This window comes from Acromyrmex echinatior, chromosome 2 (assembly GCF_024713525.1).
Source record: "Acromyrmex echinatior isolate Ae372 chromosome 2, ASM2471352v2, whole genome shotgun sequence".
Classification (NCBI taxonomy): domain Eukaryota; kingdom Metazoa; phylum Arthropoda; class Insecta; order Hymenoptera; family Formicidae; genus Acromyrmex; species Acromyrmex echinatior.
The window spans coordinates 12280186-12303719 of NC_141853.1; the positions used below are offsets into that span (position 1 = coordinate 12280186).

Here is a 23534-nt window from a genome sequence, read left to right on the forward strand (position 1 = left end):
GTAACGACAAGCGAAACTTACCTATTGAGAAAGGCAGGAGCGTAACAGTGAATTGGGAACGGAGCGTGATAAGAAGGAATATACTTGGTGAAAAGAGGGAGATAAAGAAAGGAGAAAATATCAGTATGCCGATTATGTGAAAATTTAATGTAATGATAAAAGATATCTACGGTGAAAAAAAAAATGAAGATCTTAATAATTCCGACGCATCGTAGTTGAATACGTTATCAACCCCTCGTTTACGTCACTGGGCGACGAGGGGTTGAAATCGATGCGAGCGCAACGGCAAGCGTGGGTGTTCCAGGGTAGACCTGTGATCTCGCGTTCGTCGATTGGTCGTATCGAGCGTAACCCAACGGCCGATTGGTCGACCGGTCTCCCACGCGTCCTCTTCGTCCTCCCCCTCCCCCTCCCCAAGTACCAACCTACCAACACGAGCCGGCCGCAGGCGCAGGTGAGATCGCGTGGCACAGGTGTATACCGTGTGTTCGCACTTCGCACTTCGCAGTGTGGCTGTGCAGCCTGTGCACCGTCACCGTCACCGTCACACGTCCAGCAAGGGATCACAAGGGATCTTTTTCTTACGGGCATAAGCGGGAGAAGGAGGGTGGCAAGAGAGCGAGAGACCAGAAAGATTCCGAGAAAGGGCGAGAACGAAGTGGGTGGTGAGAGCGACCTCGCCGCGCCGTTAACATTCGCTCGCACCCACGCATACAGAATTACAGACGCAGCGCAGCCGAAGCGGAGTGCTCAAGTGCTCTCGGGGCGAGGGACCTTGCGCGAGCCACCCCGAGGAGTTACTCCAACACTTTGGTCATTGGTGGCGCATCAGATACAACCAGATATCAACGAGCGAGCGAGCGAGTAAGTGATTCTCGCGAGAGGGTGACGATACATTACCGGGTTCGCGTTCGCGAGGAGGAAGGATTTTCAATCAAGGATTTTCTTCAGGGAGAATTAAGAGAAGTCCCCTCCCAAGCAAAAAGTGAAAAAGGGAGAGAGAGAGGAAGAGGGAGCCCGAACTCGACTTGTCGTCACAGCAGCAATAGAGCAAAGAAGAAGATAAAAGAGCGCCCGTCTGTAACTTGTAAACGCATTCGCGAAGCAAGGATGGTACGGAGATTCTGCAACGGTGCGGTTGCACTTGGCATCGCCCTGACGGCCTGCGCCGCTTTTCCGCGCGCCGTCATGGCGATCGACCTCAGCCGCTTCTACGGTCATTTCAACACGAAACGTTCGGGTAAGTCGATAACGGGAAATCTATACATGATAGAATTAGGAAACGACAAAAATTATCTTCGATAAAGCATTATTCTGAATTGCCAACGAGACCACGAGTTTTAGGCGCGCAATCGTAAGGCGATCACATGGAAGAAATCGCGCAAAAATAAAATCACGCAGATGGTTCTACACAAAAAATACTACTTTAAAGTTCTTTTCGAGAAAATCTAAGGAATTGCACATATAAACGTCTATTATAAGAATATTACAATTTTAAACTTTTAATTGAAACTTTTATCTCGAATGATTTTATAAATTGTAGAATATTCAATGATGAAATGTGTGTGTTTTTCGTATATTTGAAAAATAATTATTTTTTCCATGTCTTTTTTTGTAAAATTTTTATCATAATAAAACATACACAGTTTTTTTTTGCCTCCTGCTCTCTACATAAATTTTTATATAACATTTATTTAATTGATTTATTTACCTTATGGAATTTATCTTTATTGTTTTTATTACAGTACATCGACAGTATACCTATATATAAAGTTATTTAAAAGCAGTAATCAAATATTACTAAAATTTCTCAAATATTCGTAATCGTTCATACTTAGTTTTATTCTTACCAGTTGTTTTCTTTTCGCTTGAACATCTTGTAATTTAAAATAAAAATTATATCGGAATATTTTATTACAATATATTTTCACGATTTACTACATTTTATGTGCTTTTACATTTTTTTAACGAATACTAATAATTTGCATGTATATATAAAGTTGTAACAATTTGATGACAGCTTTAATTGTTTATGATAAATTTAAACATGTATTTATTTATTTTATGCAACGTCAAATGTTTCTAGAGAATATATAAATAAGACACATAGACATTTGAAGGATAACTCATGCATTATACTGTCTGTCCAAACCTAATTTTAACTACTGCAACCGTTGAAACTATAACAGAGAGAGACTAATTTACAGCTCACGTGATTACGAAATTTTAACTAGAGAAGCTTACTGCAGGCATATATTAATTAAACATATTAACTTTACATGAAACTTACGAACGAATTTGCATATATAATCCTTATCTCACATACGTTAAAATACATATAAGCTGTTCCACCGTCATCTAATTAATTCTTCGACGAGAATTCTTGACTTTACAAGAATTTAGAGAAATTATTCATTGCATCCAACTTCTTATAGCTTTATATACATATTTATTTATTCAAATTATTATGTAATCGAATCACAAGTAACGAATTTCTAAGCAAAATCCGCTTAAAATTAACTTAAGAATATAATCATCAATTCGAGAGATAAAAATTAAAAATGAAATAATTAAAAACTTTCTCTTTCACATGTAACATTCGAGGTATACGTAGATACACGTGTAAGCTTTAGCTCACAGGAAGTAAGCTAAAGTAACCGTTTATATGAACGAGACATTTATAAGGGTGTGGAATGAAGAGGAAGCTGTCAAGAGATACTGTCGTCGTTTACATTATCATGTTTCTCCTAATAAACATTCATTAAAATTAACAGGTCCGAAGAATTATGACGGAAATATTTCGTTGAAACTCGGCCGTATGGCTGTACTCTGGTTAGTTACGTGTACATGCACAATCGCTCGGTCAATAACGCGCATACTTAACGCGTACCGAGTCACATATAGCCGATGACATTTAGAAACACGCGTTTTTACTCAGTTCGCGGCTATTCAGAGCCAGGATGCCGCGAAGCGGGTTTCATGCGGTCGTTGCATCCCCTACCTTATCTACGCTCCCGTTTCTTGTAATTATTTATTGCGAAACAAAATTTCATTTTTCTAAATAAAAGTAATGATATTGCAAAGTTACACCAATTGAAACACTTTAAATTCACTTTATTTTCTATCTCTTACCCAATACATTTCGATTTTAAAACTATCATATCTAATATTCGTTGTCTCACCCCCAAGTCCCCGTTTCTCTCGTAATTGTCTATTGACAACAAACTTATTTTTTTCTAATAAAAAGTAATGATATCGCAAAGTTGCGCCTACTAAAAAAAAATTAGACCTATTTTATAATTCCATCTTTCGCTGTGCTTCGATACTAAAAATATTATATCCAATATACCCCGTCTCACCCGATCTCCCTTGTTTCTGATAATTATCTATTGCACAAATCTATTTTTTCTAAAAAAGAATAATGAGATTGCAAAATTGCGTCAACTAAAAAAATTTAGACCCACTTTATAATTCTTCCATCTCTTTCACCGTGCTTTGATACTAAAAATATTATATCCAATATCCCTTCTCTCAACCAAGCTCCCTGTTTCTCATAATTATCTATTGCATAAATCTATTTTTTCTCAAAAAAAAAAAGAAAAAAAAATGATATCGCGCAAAAAATTGCGCTAACTAGAATAAAATTTAGACCCCCTTCCACTGTAATATAACTTCTGTCTCTCTCACGACGGTTTGATATAAAAAATATTATATCCAGTATTCTCCTTGTCTTATTCTTTGTTTTTTTATTGAATTATTTTTCTTCTGTCAATCCTTTTGATTATCTCTTATGCAGAATTTTTCCCATTTTATGTCATCATCTTAATATACGTTTCCAGAGTAACGTTTAATCGAGAAATAATAAGTCGTTTTTTTTTCCTGCGGATTCCAATAAAAATAAGAAATGAGTAAAAGGTCAAATGAGAGAGGTACAGTCGATAAAACATGCTCCCGAAAATTTAATAAAACAGAAATTGCTTTTAAAAATAAGATGTTAGTTGACGTAAAGTTAGTTGTCTATTTATTTTTCATCTTTCGGTCGTCAGCGAGATGATGAGAAAAGTTTGTAGAAACTTTCTCTTCGAGTGGATTTAAGCTCGCTTTTAAACTCTGTTTGTAACTCGTATCCTATATGGAGAGAACTTTTATGCGCGAATAAAGCTTCGAAAAGTTTATATTATAAAAACTCTCTCCGTAGCGTGCGTACAGAGAATAAAAGTTCAAAGTAGTAGTTACCGATCGAAACCGATAGTTACCGCTTGTATTTAACATTCATTAAACCTGTCTAGGTATCTCCCATCTGTAAAAAGGCATAATCTTATTATTTAATATTCCCTCCACGAACCTATTTCATTTGAAATGCATCGAGGTCGCGGTCCCACGGGGATAACAGCAACCCTCCGGGGAATCATCGCTCGACGTCGATCGGTAAAATATTTGTAATGTCTCTCCGATGAGAAACGCCCACGAATACGTAGGAGTCTTATCTAAACATGTGAGAAAAATTGCGACGCTCACGCTCGTGCAATTTAATAATATCCCATGACCGGTTTAAACTTGATGCAACAATCCTTGATATGAGACAAATATGGGACGCGATCCGGATAGATTTCTCGTTGGTGAAATATTTGCCTGAAACCCACGTAAAAACGCCCTGTCTAAACAGTACATGGTCTAACAGTAGATGGAAAAAGAGAACGTATGTGACGTATGTGCGTGATAATTTAATAACGTTGATGGCCGCGCCGTTGCGCGATGGTTCGATACGTAGATATCGAATTCTCAATATGATCAAAATTAACTGTCACAGGATGCTTTATGGACACAGTGTATTCTGTGTTTGCGGTGCAAATTAAGTTTACGTGCGAAATGAACGTGGGCGATCGTATAACGAATGTGGCACAATATTACACAATCGATCGCCGAGAACAATATATTTTCTGCTTTCACGGGTGTCACGAGGATTGTTTTTCACTGGATAAAAATTTTTATTTGATTTAAACATACGTCGTATACATGCATTAAATTACTCGTGTTTTTCTCGGGTATCAAATTACTCATGTTTTTCTTGTTTCAGCGGGGTGTCTGAATAAAAATGTTGCGTATAAAATATTTCAAAACATTTCCTCCAAGAGACCGGTAAAGATACAGAAATACAGCTTTTCGTAAAACTTCTTTATATAATAAGCAGTTTATGTCTGATCTCCTAGGAATCGGAAAATTCTCAGATAGATGTTTTAAGGGATCTAAGAAAATTGCTTTTTTTTAAGAGGCTTAATATAGAAAAATTTTGTTCTTCTTTTTAATGGAATTAGTATATAAAAATGTTGACTTTCGAACGACTTTTATAAAATCTGACAATATTTACTGTCTTGTGTAGAAAGACTTATAGGGAGACTTAATTGCAAGGAAAACTTTGCGACGAAGGGAGGAGGATTTTATGAGCTTTAAGGAGCAAACAATCAATACGCTTTACGATTGTTCCTGCAGTTCTATCAGATTAAGCTTAAGTTTGATTAATTGATTTTTTCAGGATCGTTAACTTACGCGCGCCTGCTATTGTAGCGTGAACAATAAGATCGCGTGTTTGCTCAATTATTCCGAAAGCCTCTTGCACGAAGCGTGCTGTCGCATTACCCACATCGTGTTTATTAATTCCGTTTCGGATCCCTCACTTTAATACGTTATCGTTGTAATTTAATCATCCAGTGACTCTCACGACCGTCTCACCGACGAACGTAATTGATTTTTTCGAATTTTCATTTTCGCAGAATAAGATTGAGTGCTTGTACATATACACATATATACACACACACACACACACATTTCTGATTATTTAGAAACAGCGTACGTTTCGAACTTACTTTTTTAGTTTACTTTCCTCAAATTATTTTCCTCAGATTACTCTAATTATTTTTCTCATCATAAAATAAAAATCAAAGTTTAATTCGAATAAGCGAAGAAGACTATATTTGGATCTCGGTGCTTAATAATATTTTTGTGTGAATTTTACAATTTCTTAATTTCTTACTTTTCTCAAATTATTTTTCTCACTCGTTCAAAATTTATTATGTGCGTTTCAGAGGCTTGCCATCCGTACGAACCATTTAAGTGTCCAGGCGACGGTATTTGCATCTCGATACAGTATCTCTGCGACGGAGCACCCGACTGTCAGGATGGATACGACGAGGACTCAAGATTGTGTACCGCAGGTGAGCTTAATTTGGAATTCATTAATTAATTAGATCTAATTGGCAGTGCGACTCACTTAACATTATTAATTACGTATCTTGTTCTCATTACGGTAAACAAACTGATTCGCAGTAAAACGTATGATTTCATTTTTAATATATTTTATACTTTTAATATGATTTATATCTCTTTTTACGTAGGATTATCTCGTGATTTGGCGTTAGTAGATTTTATTTTATAAATATTTACTGACGTGAATTTTACATTATGTATATACATATGAGAGAATGGATACCGCAGGGTGTGGATACACTCGACGATGTTACATGAAATTGCACCAGGCAGCTGTAATAAGAGAGGAATTGCTGTTGCACTCGTTTGACGCAAAACGTGATCTTTTATTTCATTTTCTACCGTACTCGTAATAAGTACTGATTAATCAACATTTTATATATACCCATGTTTTTTTTTGAGATTTGGACGAAATTCCAATTTATTTAAATAATGTTTATGAGCACGTGCTATTGATCCCCGGCGTAGTGTGGATCATTATGCATTTTGCATTTATTTGTAATTTTTATGGAATTTTGTTTTTTTGCCGTTATAGCCAAACGACCGCCCGTAGAGGAAACTGCGAGTTTTTTGCAATCTCTGCTAGCCAGCCACGGTCCCAATTACCTAGAGAAATTGTTCGGAACCAAAGCACGCGATACGCTAAAACCTCTCGGTGGTGTGGAAAAAGTGGCCATCGCGCTGTCGGGTAAGTTCCTTAGAATTAGAATTATGTACGACACTTCCCGCTACTGAAAGCGACAAATAGAACACGATCGAATAGAATGTGTTCGACTTCTCCGATATCTCACTGAAATCTTTTCCACGTATATCGGAAATCTATTAAAAGCAGCAATATTGCCGCGTTTCGTTATAGAACGAAATCGCAAGTATTTTAATCCAACTTCATGTAAAAAATGTCGGTCGAACAAACATTTATCTTATTTAATTAACGCGGTGATGTACAAGGACTTTGAGAATTTAGAGAAAAAGATTTTCTTGCGTCGTTGCTATTCTATCCTTGAATGAACTGATCCCGTGACTTGGCCCCTGACTATCTGTTTCGGCCGTCAGAATCGCAAACGATCGAGGACTTTGGCGCAGCGCTACACTTGATGCGCTCGGATCTCGAGCACCTGCGTTCAGTTTTCATGGCGGTGGAGAACGGCGATCTGGGCATGCTGAAATCTATCGGTATCAAGGACTCCGAGCTGGGCGACGTCAAGTTCTTCCTCGAGAAACTCGTTAAGACGGGCTTCCTTGATTGAACGGTCACACTCGCCGCCAAACCGTCGTCGTCGCCGCCGTCGCCGCCGTCATCGTCGTCGTTGTCGACGAGGAATCATCGTCGTCATCGCCGTCGTCGTCGTCGTCGTCGTCGTCGTCGTCGCCGCCGCCGCCGCCGCCGCCGTCGCATCGCCGCCGGTGTCGCGTCACCGTCGTCGCATCAGCAGACCCTTCGTTTGATAAAGCCTAAATCATCCTTTCCGCGGGCACTTCTATCTTTCCTTCGTCGCGAGTTCTTATGCGCAGGATGTAGCCTGTCATTTTTCTTTCCTTTCTTATCCTTTTCGAATCTCTTACTCTCGCTTCAACGCGCCGAGCGTGATCACGAGCACCGAGATGATCATCGAGACCCGTGTATAAGGGAGCGAATTTCGAATCTTCTGCATGACGAACAATCAAACGGATTTCCATTTCGTGTATCTCGTAACTCTATCACGTTTGGATAATTTCATTACACGCGTCAAGTGTAATGTCAAGTGTACCGTTGATCCTTGGAGAAGCTTGGAGAAAGTGCAATAATCAGAACGTGATTGATATGATTAATGTACTCTAAAATTTAATTATGCCTCGATTTGAATTTGAATCGTCGTCGTTAAGAAAAACATAATTAAATGACTGAAAAGCGTATTAAGATTCTCTGAACGATCTACGATTTATTACTATCTTTTAACTTTTCAAATTGTAACATTTTATAATATTTTACTATTTTACTTCTTCTAAAGTTTTGCGATTGTTGATCCTAAATAACGCAATCGGATTTTCATGAATATGATGAAGGAAATTATATTTTTAAGAATTTGTCATATTTTAAATTTATGAAGATTTTTGAAAAAATATCTTAAACTTTTTTATTTTATAAATTTTCTTAAGAAACGATAAAATGAAGAATTTCTCTCTTTTAGAATATTTAAGAAGCTGTATATGAAGAATTCTAGAAAAAATGTAAACTTTCTCAGTATTTGTGAAAAATTTTTCAATTTATATAACAAATCTGATAAATATTTTCTAAAAAGTTATAAAAATACATATGAAATTCTGAAATTCACATAAAAATTTTGAAAAATCGCATGAAGAATTCTCACCAGGCTACGATTTAATCGGATCTCTTATGTTTTCTATCGCTTTTCCTAACTATACGCGTCGAGGTCCTCTCCTCGTGTGAACAAGTAATGAGCTTTTATCCGACCTATTTCTAAAATATTGAGCTTCCTCTTGTAGCTACTTTGCTGAACCTTTTGTTAGGGTTCTCTCACTCTATGTACGTGTATGCGTGTCTTGGCTTTCTTCGATGTACGTATCTTTAAATATACGAGCACATACACGGTGTCTTGCATAAGTGATGAAACATTAATGACAATCGTTCGCGGTCGGTAGTGATATAACAGTCTGACAGTTGTGCATCAAAAACTTAAACTATGCGAGTTATTTTGATGGGAAATTTATTATGATTATATCTACACGAAGAATTGAAATGTTTGAGATTGTGATTGAAGTGTTATGAGATTGTAATTGAGATAAAATATTTATTTAACAAATTAAAATTCTTAAACTTAAATAAGTTTTCTTCTGAGAGAGTCTCAATGAGATTGTTAAGAATCTTAGAGAGTTCAAACTTCAAACTTCGTGGGAGGAAGCTCTCAGAAAGTAATTACGCTCAAGCACGTGGCAAGGGATGATTTTTAATCAAAATTACGTTACTTCGTAGAAAGGTCGAGCGGAAGAAGCCGATAATGTAATTCTTATTAAACACAATGCCATAAAATTGGCTCTCCCAGAAGCAACTTATCTTTCACGGATGCGCAACTATTGGACCACGTGTTTCGATAGTTAGAGTCGAAGGTGGGAATCTACATTGCTCTTAATTACTTCTGCGTAAAAGAACTACGCAGTAAAGATTATTCTCAATTATTTCCCTAAAATATCCTTTTAAGCGTAATGTCCGACGATGCTGCGTAATTTCTGTTGCAATTGCGGAGTAATCTTATATATTGATGAGAGATGACAGCTTTTATTCGGATTTTACTACTGGAACAGTATATTGATTTAAAATTTACATTTTTAATCGATTGTTCTTTTACGTATGTTTTATTTTTTCATAATTTTAACTTCGTCACCACATAATTATTTCTTTTTGCGTAAATGTTTCGCGACGCGACACCGCGACAAACAAAAAATAAAAAGGGAAAAGAAAAATTAAATTTCTTGCCGAGAAAGTCTTCGGTATTTAAGTATTCAGTATTTCCACCGCATCCATAATTGTACCGCATCGTACCAAATTGTAATTTTTGTTTTAATTAACATAGCATTGATGGATGCGGATGTAAGATGAAGCAGCCTTGTTTAACATTATAAAAATATGCAGTAAAAATACTGCCTTTCGTATTAAAAGGAACAGGTGATTTTTCTCGGTGTGCTCGTGAACGTCATGCAATCGTAATATACAATACGATGATGATGCACGCGTTTTTAAAAGAAAGGGTACAAAAAAATAATAAAAAGAAAAAGATGAGGAAACGGAGCATCGCGTCGCGTTTTTTCAGGGTATGACGCGCGTTTTATTCATTAGAAAAAGAAAATAAAGTATAAGATATATATATATATATATATATATATATATATATTTATATATATATAATGCTAGCGTATGATATTTTCATTACGACAACACGATACATATCAGTACACATACATATCAGTAAATTATATTTAAAAAAATTATATTATATATACACACATATGTTATATATATATATATATATATATATATATATATATATATATATATATAATAATGGTACCGGATTCTCTCGAGGTATATAGAGTTTCCCGTCGTGCTTTCCTTTTACTTTAAAGAAAGAAAATTAACGCATTAAAAATTTCTATATATACACACTCTTATATACACATATGCACATAACATAATATATATGTATATAAATTGTGCTATTTGCGACAATCGAGAAATCGCGAACGGGCACGAGAGTCTGGTTCTTTTTTTACCTCGAGAGAATTAATAATGCATCCCTTCTGGGATAAAAGTAACAACGTATCTATTTATTAAGCGTATCTTTTAATCGAAAACGATACATTGAGACATATCTTCTAATTAATTTAACATAAGCGAATCTAGAGGTATATAAATATTATACATATATACATAGCGAATACATATCAACAGAGAAATCACTCTTTTATCAGATGGTAGATAATATTTTGGTATATAAAGAAGAAAAAAATATTTAATATTCCCTCCAGATGTCAATTACGGTCCAAAGTAGGGCCTGGACCGAGGGCAAAATCCGAGGGAACTTGTGTGTTTTAGTGAACAACGGGGCATATCAGACCGGGGGGTCATGGCGCGCCGCGAACATCCCTTTCTCTCTCTCTCTCTCTCTCTCTCTCTCTCTCTCTCTCTCTCTCTTGTTCTTTCTTTTTCTCTTTCTATCTATCTCCGCCTCTCCGTTGCGTGCCTTGACTCTTTGGCCCCAATTTCGAGTCGTAAGTCATAAGGTCAAATCTATTTCCCCCGAATGCGGCAGACCGGAGTTCCACCGATATCTGATATATACATATGTATGCCACGTATCGAAGGCGCGTTACTCATTATCTTGAAATGATAAGAGATTATATTTTCCTCCCTCTCTCTTCCTTCTTCCTCATTTATATGTTTCCTTATTATAATTTATATATGTTGCAGATATTTAGCCACGAAGTATGGACGAACTGGTTTATGTATCAATTTGATATTCTCTCACTGTTTTACTGTATCTGATCGATGTTCAAACAAGTAATATTGATATTTTTCTTGATTGAATAAAATTAGCGATATTTTTATTAAAAATACATTAAATTATGTTTCATAATTTATTACATTTTATGTCATATTAAATTTATATCTATTTTAAAATGCATTTATTCTTATTCCTATATTAGATTTTTACAAATCTGCCATCTTGATTATTATCCTGATTTAAAATTTAAATAGCGACGCAACTGCATGGTTTCGGAAAAATTGTCGATCCGTCCACAGTTTCGGTAACGAATGGTCGCAGTGTCCTATCGGTGCTTTTGACATTATTATGACAAAAGGTAACAGAGGGACTCAGCGCTGAGTGTAAATGGTCAGGCTGAAAACGACATATCGCATAAGGGAGATTGCATCACGTCGTAATTTTTGTGTATGGAAATTAATCAGTTTCAAAATTGTGTAACGTGGCAAAAGAGAATTATAATAATAATTTAATATTAAATTTAATATTAAACAATAGCTTAATTAAACGATGAAACAGTAATGTTTTCGCACGTGTCTTTTAACTGCACCAAATTCAGCAACAAATCTATTTCGCGTTATATTCAAGTTCAATTTCCAGTTCAACAAATCCTTTGTATTTCGCGAAATTTATCAAAAGAGGAAAAAAATGTAATAATTGAGTTAATAGAATATACATATGATTTATAAGGGCGTTTTTTTTTGCATAAATTTAAATCTATACAAGTGAATGCTGATGTGACAGCCCTTATGAAAATATTTCACCTGACTATTATGCACGCGATAGCATGGTCAATTAATTAATTAACGAAGATACTTTTTACTTTTTTTCTAAATACACGTTTACGTATACGCGTTGTTTCGTTGCTCTCGTTGCCCATTTACAACGTTGCGTTATATTGTTGTTGTAATATGCATATGTATACATCGCTAAGTAAACGTTAAGTTAATCAATAAATCGAAGTGATTATATAGGAGAGACGCATGTAATCTTCAACCTTGTCATTTCAAACTGATGGTACGCACGCATATGTATGCATATACACGATCTATATGTAGAAAAAGAAAAAAAGAAGATATTTAATTATCAGAGATTTCAAAGATGTGATAATGTATTAAAATATCACGCACCGTCGTATTGTCTGTATATGTTACCTTTCGACTTCTGATTGTTCTACTGCCAAAGTCTCTTATTATACGTCAAGTTACACGACAATTTACGACATTCTGCTGTAAGTAACCATCCACTTCTTAAGATTTTGTACTCCTCTATTCGATTGAATGCCAGACGCACTTCGGAATGATTTTGTCGCAATAATTATAATTGTTAAATAAAGTGAGAACGCTTCTTTTCAATTTTAATAATTCTAATGTCTCCAATTATGCATCATGCGACACGATTTCATTCGTTGATCGTGCATGCGAGCGTGAGCGTATACATTGTAATTGCTCGATGAACAACATGATTATTTACGAATCTGTAGGCTCTGCCTGCATAATCACAATTTCAGGAGATTGCTTTTTACTGTGTCTCACCCTTTATATTTGTTTGCGCTATTTTACTGGCGACGTGATGCGATATTCTGATCTACAACGTACGGCTTTTCATTCGACAGAAATATGTCCGTTAGAAACAAGAATTGAATGAATCTCGCTACTTCGGATTGCGTGCTAGAAAAATATTGAACGTCGTGATATTACTTCAAACAGCTTGTTTTTTGGATCGTTTAAACAATAAAATATTACGGAAAGACTTCTGAAAAGAGTTATCTATTTATTTTCATATAATCCATATTTATGCTACTACATCAATGTCACAGAAGGTATCGTTTAAATATATATAATATCTGTCCTTTTTATGTACAAGTAGAAGTTGATAATGAAATGAATTTTTCGTCAGTCGGTTTCACCAATTCGTATTTTTCGGTGACTCCACCAAGATTGTTCAATTCTCTGACCAAACTCCATATATTGACTTTACTTGAAACTATCAGTTTTCGTTGATCCTTGCCTTGACTACGTGATTTAAGACCCATTGTTCGCGCAACTCTGAAAGATTGAAGTACGTTACCTTCAATGGCATTTCTTACAAATGTTATGTAACTTTTAAGCGACATACTGATGAATCACAATTCTGTCTTCTTTAGGGAAATCCAGAAACACAATGTCTTTTCGCGAATAATTATCCGTTTGTAAGAGATCTTTAAATAATTTTCGACATTTAGTTTTTATTTCTTGTTCCGTATAAGAATTTTTTTTCAGGCCAAGACCTTCTCGATTTATTTGCGTCTTAACCCTAAAAATAAAAAAATGAAAATTTATAAGCAAAAGAGATAAAAGAATAAAATTTTTTTTAGAAATAAAAGAACAATGTCGTTTCTCACTAACATGGCAGACATGGGTTCCACAATACCCTGTTCGGATTTTCCAAGACCACCGCCGGTCCAGCCCATCATTTTCATCATATTTTTCCCAATACAATTAGATACTTTCCAATTGTCTTCAGATTGAGATTCCTGAGACTTTAGTTCTTCTGTCGTTACAGTTATTTTTGTACCTATGTCTCCTTTAACCTAAATTTTACAATGTATGTATATAAAAATATTTTTTTAAAAAGATACGAAAATTGTATTTCTCTCTCACTCTTTCTCTCTCATGCAACGATGATAAAAAACATTACATTTATGTTTTGCTACAATTCATTATAAAATAACATAAATATCAATGCTAAGGGTTTTCAAGATCTCCCTATCTCTCTAACTAAAGATACATTTAATTTTCCTTTACCTTAACCGTATAGCAGTGTTTCTGTAATTTTTCTAATGCAATAATGGCTGCTTTTTGTCTAGCTACTTTCTTATTGATATCAGTGCTACAACTCAATTTTTGTGAGTCAAAAATAATAGAGCATTCCCTGAAAAAGAGTTAATATTGAGAAATCTTCTATAATAATTTTTGCTGTATCGCATACACATTATATAAATGTGTGTGTGTGTGTGTGTGTGTGTGTGTGTGTGTGTGTGTGTGTGTAGAAACATAAAATAATTTTCTCTTTAAAATATAATACAAAAATATGCTCACCAGCCTTCTTCTATTTTAGAGTACTTCCAACGCATAGCGATACCAGATACTCCAGCTGACATTTCTAGTATATTTAGTACATTATCGTTAGTACCTGGTTTTTCCCACAGAACAATGTCTTCGTATGGATGATTTTGAACTGAGACATTTTTCTCTGTTTTTATTTTTTTAGACGGTCCTTCTTTGATATCAAGATTTTCACAAGACTGATAGTTGTAATTCATTGTACTAGATATAGATTCTTTTTTGACATTAGGAAGTAATTTCATTTCAGTATCAAGTTTTTTATTTTTTTTAGAACGCTTTTTATTTTTTTTACGAGATTGGTCAGTATGATTAGCTGTGTTTGATATAGGATTAGGCATACTCTGTATAGATTCTTCTGTGACAGTAGATGTTTTAGCAGCGCATCCTTCAAATATAATACCAATATAATTATCCAGAGAGATGGCAAATAATACATTACTTACCATCCCTGTAATTATTACATTTAATAACAGATATATATTGTGTATAATAAAATACGAAAAAAAAGAAAAAAAATTATTAAGTCACAACTCACAATTTTTCTTTATACCTTTCACCTTAGAACTAGCTGCCTCTGATGCTTCCACAAATGTTCTTTGTAACTTTTTCTTTTGCTTTTCTCTATATTCGGCTGCAACATCTTGTGATAATTCTTTGACTAAATCCATTGTTTCTTGTGGATATCTGTAAGAAAGTTATACAAACATATGTATATATAGCTGGGAAAATAGTGATATGTATGAGAATGATTGATTCATAAGTAGATGCCAGGTCATATCTTGGTTGGCATATCATTTCATAAGAAGAAATTAATTAAAGAAAGTTAAAAAGATATAGATTTTAGGACTATATTAAATTTAAGAATCTAAAGGAAAAGGTTAAACAGTTTCATAAGGCCTAGTAATGGACTAATACTGACAACACTTGACAGAAGTCATTTTTCTGATCTAAGTAATATTAATATAGCTATAGTAGCAGTTTGTCTCCCAAGTTCTATTTTAAGTACAATGAATATATACTAGTTTAACCACAAAGATCAAAGGATTTCCAGCAATATACATAGGCGACACAATGTATAACACAGTGTATAATTCTGTGCTTTCTAACTGTGTTACAAGTCGATATATATATATACAGTTAAAATGCTATGTTCGATTGTGTCGCCGTTTTATATTATTTTATAAATACAATTTTTTACATTTTATTATCATTTATTTTTCTAAGAGTCGATAAAAGATTTTAAGATTGTATTCAGATATATTCAGACATAGATATACGAGACCGTTTCTTTATTCTATTCTGGAAGTGAAATAAAAAAGCTAAGCAACATTTCATCTATAAACTGACACAGTAATATTGCCACACAGTAGACTATTCTGTCTGATGATTGTTCTGTCATCCGCTGATGTAAGGAAAAGTATCCTAATATATGTAAAGGCAAGAACAACATGCATCTCAGATATCATTACCTGCATCCTAACAGTTCGACATTGACGAACACTTGGGCTAAACAAACGAGTATATCTTCGGGGAATTTATGTTTGTGGGTCAGCAAAAATTTACGCCGTAACTCCCAGTGCTCGTCAGACTCGTATTCTACTTTATGTTGCTCCACGTCCCAATTATCGTATATGCTCATTCTTGTCTTAGATCCTCAGAGACCTTATAGATATTAATAAGTGTCTTTGGTATACAAATACGATTTTAAATATAATTCAGTTCAGAGACAATAATTGATCTCTATCTTACTCTTTTCACTGCAGGTTAGGACATATTTGTTGATATTTTGTGTAGTCAAAAATACAGAATAATCTTCTTTTAGATCGGAAACGCACGAGAAACTTCATGTCCACCAAACACGTGGCGACGCCTAGAACAAACACGATTCGCGCGATAACCAATCATTGTTTTGCTTTTTTGAAAATAGTGGGGTATGGCGAAACATGATTGGTTGTCACGCAATCAAGATACAATATTACTTTTTAATGCTCAGTGCGATACGAGTTTTATATAGTTATCACCGTTGCGGATGCTATCTGGAAGCCTTTAAGTTGGGACGTCAAACTGTCACGTCGTAACAGGAGGGTTAGCGATAGCGAAATTTTGAATATCGAGAGCAATTAGAGTCTTCCTGCAATGACAGTTGTCGATTAATCTTCAAGCGAGAGAAGGATATAAATATAATTATGTCTAACAATAATATCACTTTACCGAAAGCTCCTAAGGACTTGTGTTTCTCCGAACTCGATTTCGTACAGGTTCGTACGTTTTCTTATTGCCACGTTTACAATATTTACGAAATATAAATTTAATATTCTCTCCCTTATATTCTTATATTTGACGTCGTAGGAAAATTTCGATGTCGACACATTTCTGCAAGATCACAGGAAGAATGGCAAACTGGAGACGATGCGGGATGATCTTGGCATGTACTTAAAATTACTGAGATCGGCAATGATTGACCTTATTAACAGGGATTATACAGATTTCGTGAATCTGTCTAGCAATTTAATCGGGCTAGATAACGCCATCAATGATTTACAGGCGCCACTTGGACAGCTGAAGGAGGAAGTTATGGTAAAAATAAAGAAGTACAATTATAACAAAGAAATTCTGTCCGACATTCTGTTAGTTTTAATCATTTTAGAATTAAATTGACATCAGGAATCTTTATTTTACATAGTTGTGTTATCTATTTGGATCTAGTGATAGAATTTTGTTTTGACAGCAAGTGCGACAAGCTCTGGATGATGAAATAACAGCTATTTCGGGTAATTTAAATGACAATCTGAAGATAAGAGAACGCAAGCAAAGTTTGCACAGTTTACAACATGTATACAAGTCGCTGAGGAAGCTTTCCTCCATATTATGCATGAAAACGTTTATGGAAAATCCCACAAAAATCGATGTTCTGGAGCAGGCTGCAATTGAATTGAATCAATTAAAATTCCATATGTCCAGGTGTAAATCGGATATTTCAGTTAATCAAGAAAAGGTACGAATTTTTAGAAACAAAATGATACTGTGTTTATAGTCAAATAAAAAAAAAACAATAGCCAACTAATAAACTAAATGATTATTTTTCAACAGGAAACTACAGAATTGGAAAATTTATATGTAACATGTCTGAACGAATTATTCTTGGCATGTATACATGAGAAGAATTCCAGTTTGGCAATCCGTTGCCTTAGAATTTATCTTACGCTTGACAAAATAATAAATGCAGAAGAATTAGTTAGATACGAGCTTGTAAGGCCATTAATTTATAATGTTGTTAACGAAGATAATCTTCAAACTGATCCACTTGGCCTGCAAAGCATTTATCATAGGTTATTGAACATTCTAAATGTAGAGTTGAAACAATTGTTAGATATCACATTACATCCTGAGAGGTATTTATAAGTTACATTTGGTTATGCATATAATTTACATATTTATAAATACATCAATTATTATATTGATAATAAGAACAATAAGAATATTATATTGATGTTGCAGAATGTCTATGAAAGGATTTAATTTTTTGGTGAATAGCTTTTGGGTTGAGATCGAAGAAAAAATCGAGCAATATATAAAATCCATTTTTGCTCCGGGAGATCCGGTACTATTTCATAAAGTAAGTAAAGTATTAAAAAATGTGTAATATCAATACCCAGAGAGAAATATATAAGTTATCACATTTTTAGAGATATACAGCTACGTTAGAGTTTTTAACAAAGTTAGAAACAGAATGCATTACGCCCGAAATTTTGACGACACTGAGAAATCATCCACAATACAAGAATTTTCTCAAGAAATGGAATTTGCCAGTGTACTTTCAAATTCGATTTCAAGAGATAGCCGGCACCGTAGAGGCAGTGTTAGCTGAGCCAATATCGCCGGACTCAGTTAAAGCTAATTTAACATCTCTAACGCAAAAAGAGTTCTCGCTTCATGTAACCGATGTGGTTTGGGATAATTTGCTTAGGATTTGGACTGATGACATTTATTTATATCAACTATTTCACAGGTAAAAGCAATCACTTTATAATTCTCTGAATCATTTTTATTTTAATCTTAATCTCCTCGTGATTAAAACTAATGCAACGATACTATTATCAGATTTTGGAAACTCAGTCTTCAAATAAGCTCGAGATATCAAACTTGGTGTCAGAGTGCAATGAAACAAGTACGTTTTCACATTCAACTTATATATGTGTGCATGCGTGCGCGTATGTGTAAGATATGTACATAAATTAGATAAATTAGATAAATCTACATATATATAAGAAAGTATAACAATTTTTATATTTAAAGATATGGCCAGTGATAAACGAAACTAATAATTCAAATGACTTGGAACACTCTACGAGAGTGAACTTTCTAGTGTATTTGTATATTGATATAGAAAAATTGATAAATGCTTTACCATCTTTCTTACAAATGGTACAGTCAAAAATTAAAGACGAGACTGTTACAATATCGAAATTACTAGAAGGTAATATATATGAAGAATTATAAATATATATTATCTTAAAGTATTAAGATTTAGTTTATTAATTCTTGTATTTTAGACTCTCTAGGTGAAACATCGAACAGTCTAGCTAATCTATTACCTTTAGTTATGAAAGAAATCGTAAATGAGCTCTCAGAGCAATGTGTAACACACTTGAAACAAGTTAGCGACATTCCTCGACTGTTTAGAAGAACAAAGCGAGATGTGCCAACTAAACCTTGTCCTTATGTAAAGAGCGCGATGATTCCTCTTACAAATTTTTATACAGAATATAACAAGATCATTCCCGAAAATATTATTCTTTGGTTAGAACTAACTTTATCCTCGTTAACAGAAAGGTAAATAATTTCTTTTTATTTATTCTTTATTATTTCTTCAATAATATTGTTATATAAAAAAATCTGAAAACGTTTTCAAAATTACTTAAAATTAATTATGCATATAGTAAGAATATTGGAATTTATTTTAGTTATTTACTATTCGTTACGGATGTGTTAACGTTTGTACAAAAAACTGAGGAGAGTTTGAGGAGATTGAAAAAGATTCGTGATAAATCCACTGAAATTCTTCCTTCGGAACCACAGGGAACCAGCGATGACGAAAAAATACGTATTCAACTTAAAGTAGATGTGGATGGTTACACAAATATGGTAAGAAAATATTATGCATTTAAAAAATATATTTTCATGTCTAATTACTTACATCTTTTAGGTCAAAGATCTTAATATTTCGACTGATAACATACATCATCTGCAGGAATTGATAGATGCTGTAGAAGCAGCTGTTAAAAAATGAAATTTGTCAGCAATAATTGTTTATTAAATTATGTAAAATGTACAGTTCAGGAACTTAAACACGTCGTCAATTAGTAAGTTATTAGTCACTGTAAAAGTTTTGAAAGAAACATCTCTAATTCGAAATGTTGCAATCAAATTGGTACATCAACCAAATTATTATTTATAATCATATATAATGATTTTATTTTGATGTACATATACTTTATACAACACAATAATGTACATAAAACATTTTTGCACAAAATTTGCGTTGTCTATTATTTCGATATTGTTTATATTTTATTTTCTTAATCATATTATAACTTTGAAATCATTCATGAACTGACGAAAAAAAAGAGGTATTAATTCGAATAACTTTACATTTGTTACGCGTTGATATATTTGTCTTATAAAATTTAAAGGCTTCTCTACTTCCCCAATACACAAAATATAAGAACAATCTTATAATAAATTTTAGATTTCCCACGAGTCGTTTTGTGGCAATTCGATCGTATAACCCACATCCTGATGAGGATAAGCGGGATCCCACCAATTCAAGATACTGTATCCGATAACATTACGAAGTATTATTTGATTTGTTAACGTACTAGGAACATCGGATGTTCCGAATCCAAGTTGAAGTCGGTATTCTCTGAAGCCGGGCATTAAGTTTATAGATACTGTTTGCAGGACCAATCCGATCACCGGTGGTAACATACTATACTTTAAGCAACTCACCTACACATAAATTATTAAATAGATTAAAATATATTATACACACACACACACACAAATAAAATAAATGTAATGTATGAATGACTTCAATTTCTTTGAGAAATTACGAACAAGTTCTACGTTACAAACCCTAAGCACTTTGCAACCGTCTTCGGGATTAACAGCCACGTCTTCCAATGTTTCGAGAAATTCCGTTTTTTTAACATTACACTGTTTATTTTGCTTCAACAGACTGTTACGTATTTTGGAAACTTCCTTCAACTTAAAATAGAAATACCACCGTACTTTCCCCTCCTAGGACACACCACAACGTCGTTATATATTATCACATAACGTGAAATAAAGAACGATAAATTCAATACAATTACATAATTACTGTTAAAGATATACGAAAGAACAGCTACACGTTTACTTGAGCTTAGAGCTTAAATGTGGACAAAGAGTTATTCGCAATTTACTTTATGCCACATGAGAATGCATTTTCTTTTCACAAGAGAATGCGGTTCCTCCTGTCGTAAGTAAGACATATCGTCTCCTTCTCCTTCCGACGTCCTAAAATAATTGTAATGTAATGCCCTGATAACGCAAGCTCTTAGTCCATATAACCTCTGACATTGTGGTTGCAAGCGCTCTGGTAAAGATGGTACGAATTTGTAATATCTAAAATTACAATCTGATTTTTACAAATAATTCTACAATCACGCAACTGTATTATATCTATCATATTAACAGATATGTTACATTTTTTTAATGCTATCAATCCATTAAAAAAATATCAATATAAATTGAAAATAATTTTTATCTTTATAAAGATAAATTTATAGATTTTTAAATTATATATCATTATCAATATAATAAAGTACTTACGACTTGTATAAATGAAACCAAAATTTTCCAGTGGTAGTTACGTAGTAAGAACTTTTGCAAATCCTTGCAAATTTTCCTACTGCTTCAGGTTGTATGTATTCTGAGATAATAAACCATATATCTGATGGGTAATCAATTCCTAGTCAACAAACATAATAAATTTTTGTAATATTTCTTCATATAAGATACTTTATATGTTTATGATTTTTATCATTGTAAATATTTGTTTAATTAAAATATATTTCCATTTACCTTCATCTTCATCATTATTGTTTTGACATTTCAATCTTCTTCTATTCCTCCTTCCTTTCATATTATCTTTTAATAAGTTCTCTTCATCCGTGTCATCCCATACTAATTCCTCTTCTTGTTTTGTTACTTCCTGTTTCACTGAATAACATTTAAATAACAGAATTAAAATCTCATGCAATACCAATTGTAATACCAGAAAAATAGAAATATGCAAAATATTAAGGATTGCTTTAAACAAGAAATTATCATATTTACACTTTAACAATAAAAAATGTTTTAAAAGTATTATAATTTATTTTCTAACCTTCATTAGAGACATTTCTAACCGATTTCTTGAACTTTGTAGGTATTCGTAAAGCATTAGCGGAGTCGTCAATGGTCATATCTGCTGTAAAATATAAAAAGTGTGTCAAATGAGTCTAATTTTATCAAAATTGGGGTTAAACTGAGTAATTATCATATCAAAATAATAATTATTTACAAGATAGAAATAAATATTTTTTAATTAATAAAAAAATCCTCTATTTTAAACATATTAGTTCAGTCTCTTTTGTTATTTTACATTTATTAAAAAAGGAATTAACTTTTACAATTTACGTTATTTCAAATTAAAAAATTTAAGCTCAAATAAAGACTATATTTGTATTTATGTAATTTTTCATAGATATATATTGATAGAACCTTTATTCTTCTTTACTTTAGATAAATTTCGCACAGTGCAGCGACAAATAAATTTACAATACGAATAAGTGGTAATACATATTTATATACATATACATATATATATATATATATATATATATATATATCTACTACAGGAGCACTTAACCTCCTACAAGATTATCAGTTTCTCTCCGCTCTTTCGTCGGTCTTCGACTCGCTTTCTTCCGCAGAGCAGACATCGTGCGTAGATACGTTTTAACGTGGTGTGATTAAAGCGTGCTAATTAATCAGGTACACATTGCGAGGAAATAAGGGATCTATATACAAATATATACACTAATAACGTTACTATACGCAATAGGCTCCCGCGTTCATCACGCGACACTGTCCACTGATCGCACGATCTCATTCTCGCATCGCGCATCTCCTCGCTCGCTCGCTCACGCGCTTCACGATTCTCATAATCCCCGTCGAATGTTATCGAAATCGAAACGTAAAAACATCGCGACGAAATATATCACATCACGACTGTATATTTAAGAGAAGTATTTCATGGCGACGCAGGTTGCTAATCTCTTATATTGTGTTACATATGCATATATGTATATATCGCCGTGTATGTGTATATATATATATACATATGTATATACAATACATTTATACGTATATACAGTCTCGATGACGAGTGTAAAACATCTTTAATTTATTGCATTTTCTTGGAAAAGGTATTATAATAAATGACAAACGAACAAAATATTAAAATTATAAAAATAAATAGTCTTTTTCAATAAAAATTTTTGAATTTATTTTTCATTAGATATAGAACGTTTACGTCATTTGTGGAGGTGTTTCATACTAAGGCTGAGCGTGTGTGTCGATGAAATTGTACGTGCGTATTAAGATTTAAGAGAGATACAGATATATGTAATACTATACATACGGACACAGATATAAAACACAATGAATCATTACATCATCCTTGTTGTCGGCCAATGCTGAACAAAGATGAAACGATCACTGTGTTTATACCTAGCATTATGTATGCACAGCACATTGGATGCGATATATGAACAACGAGCGATATCCAATGAAAACTCTGCTTTTTCTCACGTGACGAGCGGAAAACTGAGCTCTCATTGGATATCGCTCATCGTGTGCAGTAGGCATTATACAGTGCTGCTTGTTGAAAGATTACTAAACCAACATTTAAAAAATTGAATTGAAAATCAATTAGAATTCGATCAATCAAAATACGAAGAATTATGGAGGATTAAGATTAATGCCACCGGATTGGTAGAATTCCAATATTTGCCGATATTCGCCTCGTAATTTTCAATTT

The 23534-nt window shown here is 33.6% G+C and overlaps 4 protein-coding genes across 14 annotated transcripts; 2 read left to right on the forward strand and 2 right to left on the reverse strand.

The window, feature by feature from the left end:
* The first annotated feature begins 418 nt into the window (after positions 1–418).
* LOC105152796 (IDLSRF-like peptide) lies at positions 419–13062 on the forward strand. 2 transcript variants are annotated; one of them, XM_087403400.1, is made up of 5 exons: positions 419–864; positions 952–1240; positions 6084–6212; positions 6800–6952; positions 7318–13062. In XM_087403400.1, the coding sequence occupies exons 2-5, from the start codon at positions 1111–1113 to the stop codon at positions 7509–7511; spliced, it is 606 nt and encodes a 201-aa protein (XP_087259526.1). In that variant the 5' UTR covers positions 419–864; positions 952–1110; the 3' UTR covers positions 7512–13062. The 2 variants fall into 2 exon arrangements, with proteins under 2 accessions (XP_087259526.1, XP_011065542.1); XM_011067240.2 differs by having other exon boundaries at positions 419–1240.
* LOC105152797 (NF-kappa-B-repressing factor) lies at positions 13054–16281 on the reverse strand. The gene is made up of 7 exons (XM_011067241.2): positions 15877–16281; positions 14958–15091; positions 14381–14792; positions 14087–14213; positions 13688–13872; positions 13419–13595; positions 13054–13348 (listed from the first exon to the last, which is right to left on the reverse strand). The coding sequence occupies exons 1-7, from the start codon at positions 16044–16046 to the stop codon at positions 13156–13158; spliced, it is 1398 nt and encodes a 465-aa protein (XP_011065543.1). The 5' UTR covers positions 16047–16281; the 3' UTR covers positions 13054–13155.
* A 141-nt stretch (positions 16282–16422) lies between these two features.
* Positions 16423–19943, forward strand: Cog2 (conserved oligomeric Golgi complex subunit 2). Its single transcript, XM_011067244.2, has 11 exons — positions 16423–16665; positions 16757–16984; positions 17136–17402; positions 17498–17799; positions 17906–18023; positions 18094–18416; positions 18509–18575; positions 18704–18884; positions 18961–19240; positions 19372–19552; positions 19614–19943. The coding sequence occupies exons 1-11, from the start codon at positions 16594–16596 to the stop codon at positions 19695–19697; spliced, it is 2103 nt and encodes a 700-aa protein (XP_011065546.1). The 5' UTR covers positions 16423–16593; the 3' UTR covers positions 19698–19943.
* fsd (transmembrane protein fates-shifted) lies at positions 19564–23311 on the reverse strand. Of its 10 annotated transcripts, XM_087403397.1 has the most exons (8): positions 22362–22947; positions 21837–21920; positions 21533–21670; positions 21281–21419; positions 20872–21073; positions 20543–20707; positions 20287–20416; positions 19564–19683 (listed from the first exon to the last, which is right to left on the reverse strand). In XM_087403397.1, the coding sequence occupies exons 1-8, from the start codon at positions 22432–22434 to the stop codon at positions 19649–19651; spliced, it is 966 nt and encodes a 321-aa protein (XP_087259523.1). In that variant the 5' UTR covers positions 22435–22947; the 3' UTR covers positions 19564–19648. The 10 variants fall into 10 exon arrangements, with proteins under 10 accessions (XP_087259523.1, XP_011065550.1, XP_087259518.1 ...); XM_011067248.2 differs by lacking the exon at positions 22362–22947 and adding an exon at positions 23136–23311 and having other exon boundaries at positions 19564–20416; positions 21837–21917; XM_087403392.1 differs by having other exon boundaries at positions 19564–20416; positions 22550–22942.
* Between the last annotated feature and the right edge of the window lie 223 nt (positions 23312–23534).

Bases quoted from the DNA above. Each gene is read 5' to 3' on its own strand.
- LOC105152796 (XM_011067240.2), top strand. From the start codon at position 1,111: ATGGTACGGAGATTCTGCAACGGTGCGGTTGCACTTGGCATCGCCCTG. The intron at 6,213-6,799 runs GTGAGCTTAATT...TTGCCGTTATAG, and splicing joins CTCAAGATTGTGTACCGCAG to CCAAACGACCGCCCGTAGAG. The intron at 6,953-7,317 runs GTAAGTTCCTTA...TTCGGCCGTCAG, and splicing joins AGTGGCCATCGCGCTGTCGG to AATCGCAAACGATCGAGGAC.
- LOC105152797 (XM_011067241.2), bottom strand. From the start codon at position 16,046: ATGAGCATATACGATAATTGGGACGTGGAGCAACATAAAGTAGAATAC. The intron at 15,092-15,876 runs GTAATGATATCT...ACTTTCTTACAG, and splicing joins GTCGAACTGTTAGGATGCAG to ATATCCACAAGAAACAATGG. The intron at 14,793-14,957 runs GTATAAAGAAAA...TTATATTTGAAG, and splicing joins AGCTAGTTCTAAGGTGAAAG to GATGCGCTGCTAAAACATCT.
- Cog2 (XM_011067244.2), top strand. From the start codon at position 16,594: ATGTCTAACAATAATATCACTTTACCGAAAGCTCCTAAGGACTTGTGT. The intron at 17,800-17,905 runs GTATTTATAAGT...TTGATGTTGCAG, and splicing joins ATCACATTACATCCTGAGAG to AATGTCTATGAAAGGATTTA. The intron at 19,241-19,371 runs GTAAATAATTTC...AATTTATTTTAG, and splicing joins TTATCCTCGTTAACAGAAAG to TTATTTACTATTCGTTACGG.
- fsd (XM_087403390.1), bottom strand. From the start codon at position 22,434: ATGTCTGCTCTGCGGAAGAAAGCGAGTCGAAGACCGACGAAAGAGCGG. The intron at 21,074-21,280 runs GTAAGTACTTTA...TTGTAATTTTAG, and splicing joins TGGTTTCATTTATACAAGTC to ATATTACAAATTCGTACCAT. The intron at 20,417-20,542 runs GTTTGTAACGTA...ATTTATGTGTAG, and splicing joins ACGGTTGCAAAGTGCTTAGG to GTGAGTTGCTTAAAGTATAG.